Source organism: Phalaenopsis equestris, unplaced genomic scaffold (genome assembly GCF_001263595.1).
Source record: "Phalaenopsis equestris unplaced genomic scaffold, ASM126359v1 Scaffold205040, whole genome shotgun sequence".
Lineage (NCBI taxonomy): Eukaryota > Viridiplantae > Streptophyta > Magnoliopsida > Asparagales > Orchidaceae > Phalaenopsis > Phalaenopsis equestris.
Window position 1 is genome coordinate 6081 of NW_018224558.1, and position 2828 is coordinate 8908.

The window sequence follows — 2828 nt, forward strand, 5'->3', positions numbered from 1 at the left end:
AAACCTTAATAAATAAAGATCATGTATGCCATGTAAGAGCATTAAGGAAATTCTATTCAAAATAGTTTATAAAAAGAGCAAAATGTCAAAGTACTCAAGGACACACTGCAATTTATACCACCTCTCAAAAAAACACGATCTTTATATTTTCAGTTCAATTTCCAATAACCAATAAGCCATGAGCTGCTTCTACACGTAGTCATACAGCCATTAAATATTTATACACTGTGAGGAAGTTTATTCAGAGGGTATTGAGAGTTATATCTACGTTATATTTCTTATACTTTTCATATAAGTTACCTGTAACCTACAAATATATGAAAATAAAAACGTAAAACTTACTTGAAAGTCGAATAGGTTACAGAAAAATTATAGGAGGTATAACATTAAGCGTTATATTCCTTATATTTTTCATATAAGTTACCTGTAACCTACAAATATACGAAAATAAAAACGTAAAATTTACTTGAAAGTACGAGTAGGTTACAGAAAAATTATAGGAGGTATAACATTAATACAACTCTCCAATACTTTTTTTGAATAACCTCTCTGATTGACACATTTAGAACATGTTTGCTGGAGTAGCTCCTTAGAAATTATTTTGAAGGGAAAAAGAGAAACAATCTCATCTGCTGTCGACGGAGAACGCACAATCAACCAGCCCATTCCTAAGAGAAGCCAATTGAAACAAGCTGAAATCCTCCGCCGTCATCTCTGGCAGCGGTGTCTCTCTTTCAAGGTACTGCACCACCTGCCTCATACCAGGCCGCGCCGCCGCCATTGGGTGGGAGCACATCAACCCCAACCTCAACACCATCTCCACCTCCTCCGATTCAAACTCCTCCAATCTCCTATCGCACGCCTCCAACAACTTCCCTTTTTTCAAAAACTCTATCACCCAATCCACCAAAACCATCTGCACCCCACACCCCCTCAGCTCCACCGGCCGTTTCCCACAAGCCACTTCAAGCAGAAACGCCCCAAAAGCAAATACATCCGAGCTCGTCGTAGACTTACCCGTCCTCGAGAGCTCTGGAGCAAGATAACCAAATGTCCCCATCACCCTCGTCGTCTCCGCAATCTCTCCCCGATCCTGTAGCCTCGCCAGCCCGAAATCACCAAGCTTTCCATTGAATTTGGCGTCGAGGAGTACATTACACGCCTTTATGTCTCTGTGAAGCACAACTTGTTCCCATTCCTCGTGCAGATAAAGCAGCGCTGCCGCTATGCCTTTGATTATATGAAACCTCTGTTTCCAACTAAGAGGTTTCTCTACTCGCCCGAAGATGTATTTGTCCAGGCTTCCATTGGGCATGAACTCATAGACTAGCATGAGCTTTCCTTGTTGTCGGCTGTATCCGAGAAGCTGGACCAGGTTGCGGTGCCGAAGCTGACCGATGCTGGCGATCTCTGCCACAAACTCCTTCATCCCCTGCTTCGATTCATGGGAGATCTTCTTCACTGCAATCTGTTGCTTCGATTTGGGAAGCTGCCCTTTATAAACTTCCCCGAATCCTCCGTTCCCTAATATGTTTTCTTTGCTGAAGCCTCTGGTGGCTTTGTACAGAACTCTGTACGATAATCTTTGTGGCCCGTACTCTTTTTCCCATTCTTCAATCACCTCTGCGTACTTCCTCCTCTTCTTCAACAGCACTACCACCGTTACAGTACAAATGGACAACAACAATGATACTGCAACGGCTATCGAAATTGGGAGAACCCAATGATTTGTTTTTTTCATGGCCGCCTCTTCTTCTCTTGGTGGTAGTACTGGAAGTTTAGAATGATTGAGCTCTTCTGCTGTTTCGTTCATGGCAAAACTCCACCCCAGGATACAATGCGACCCAGTTGCAGCGCCAGTCGAGGCTGAGAAGCCCACATACATATCACGCAGCAAAACCGAAGAAAGATTAACTTTTGATGAGAGTAGTGGTAAGCTGGGTTTCTTGACATTGAGAGGAGCTATGGTGACATTGAACTGGATGTTTTTAGAATCATACTCTGCCCAAATTTGCATCGGTTCACCGCTGATCAAGCTCAGATTTTGGAATCCGAAATCGAAGGATGAGTCGGAGAAGAAGGACGCGGGAGCGGCGGCGACAGATTTCAAGCCGTTGACGTCGATGCCTACGTGGTTGTCGTTGATGTCGCTGAACTCCTTGCTCTCTGTGGTATCAAGTTCGACTGCGACGATGTGGTTATTAGGATCGTCGTTGTGTGTGTAGTTATAAAGTCCTAGGTACTGGCTGGGGAGGACGGCGGGTAGATTACTGGTAGGAGAGACAGCAAAGGCGATTCCTTCAGAGCTGAGGTCGGCGTACAGGGGAAAAATGGCAAATATGAATGAGGTAGAGAAAGAGAAGGGTTCTTCGAAGGAGTTTAAGAAAGAGAAGGGGATCGGGTGGAATGCATGGCCGACCTCCTGTTTGTCGTTGTTGTTGGTGAGCCGGAGTAGGCCGTTGGGCAGGATCTCCGCAGCGCCGTTCAGCTCAAGATTGGCGCCGAGAAAGCCGTTGTAAGCAAATTTGGACACAGAGGAAGATGAAGCGGGACCGGCGCCGGCGAGGGAGAAGAGTTTTGAGATCATCAGGAGAGCGAGGCAGATGGGAAGCATTTTCTGTGTTGGTTTCTACGTCCTGGAGCCTTGACGACGAGTCTTCTCCTATCAACGGCTAACATTTGTAAAAGGATTTACATACATGTATTAACACATACATTTAAGTTGTGTTGGTTTCTACGTCCTGGAGCCTTGACGATGAGTCTTCTCCTATCAACGGCTAACATTTGTAAAAAGATTTACATACATGTATTAACACATACATTTAAGT

General features: G+C 44.6%; 1 protein-coding gene across 1 annotated transcript; it reads right to left on the bottom strand.

Moving 5' to 3' along the window:
* Window positions 1-625: 625 nt before the first annotated feature.
* On the bottom strand, window positions 626-2613 carry LOC110036317 (L-type lectin-domain containing receptor kinase IV.1-like). The gene has a single exon (XM_020740732.1). The coding sequence runs from the start codon at window positions 2585-2587 to the stop codon at window positions 626-628; it is 1962 nt and encodes a 653-aa protein (XP_020596391.1). The 5' UTR covers window positions 2588-2613.
* Between the last annotated feature and the right edge of the window lie 215 nt (window positions 2614-2828).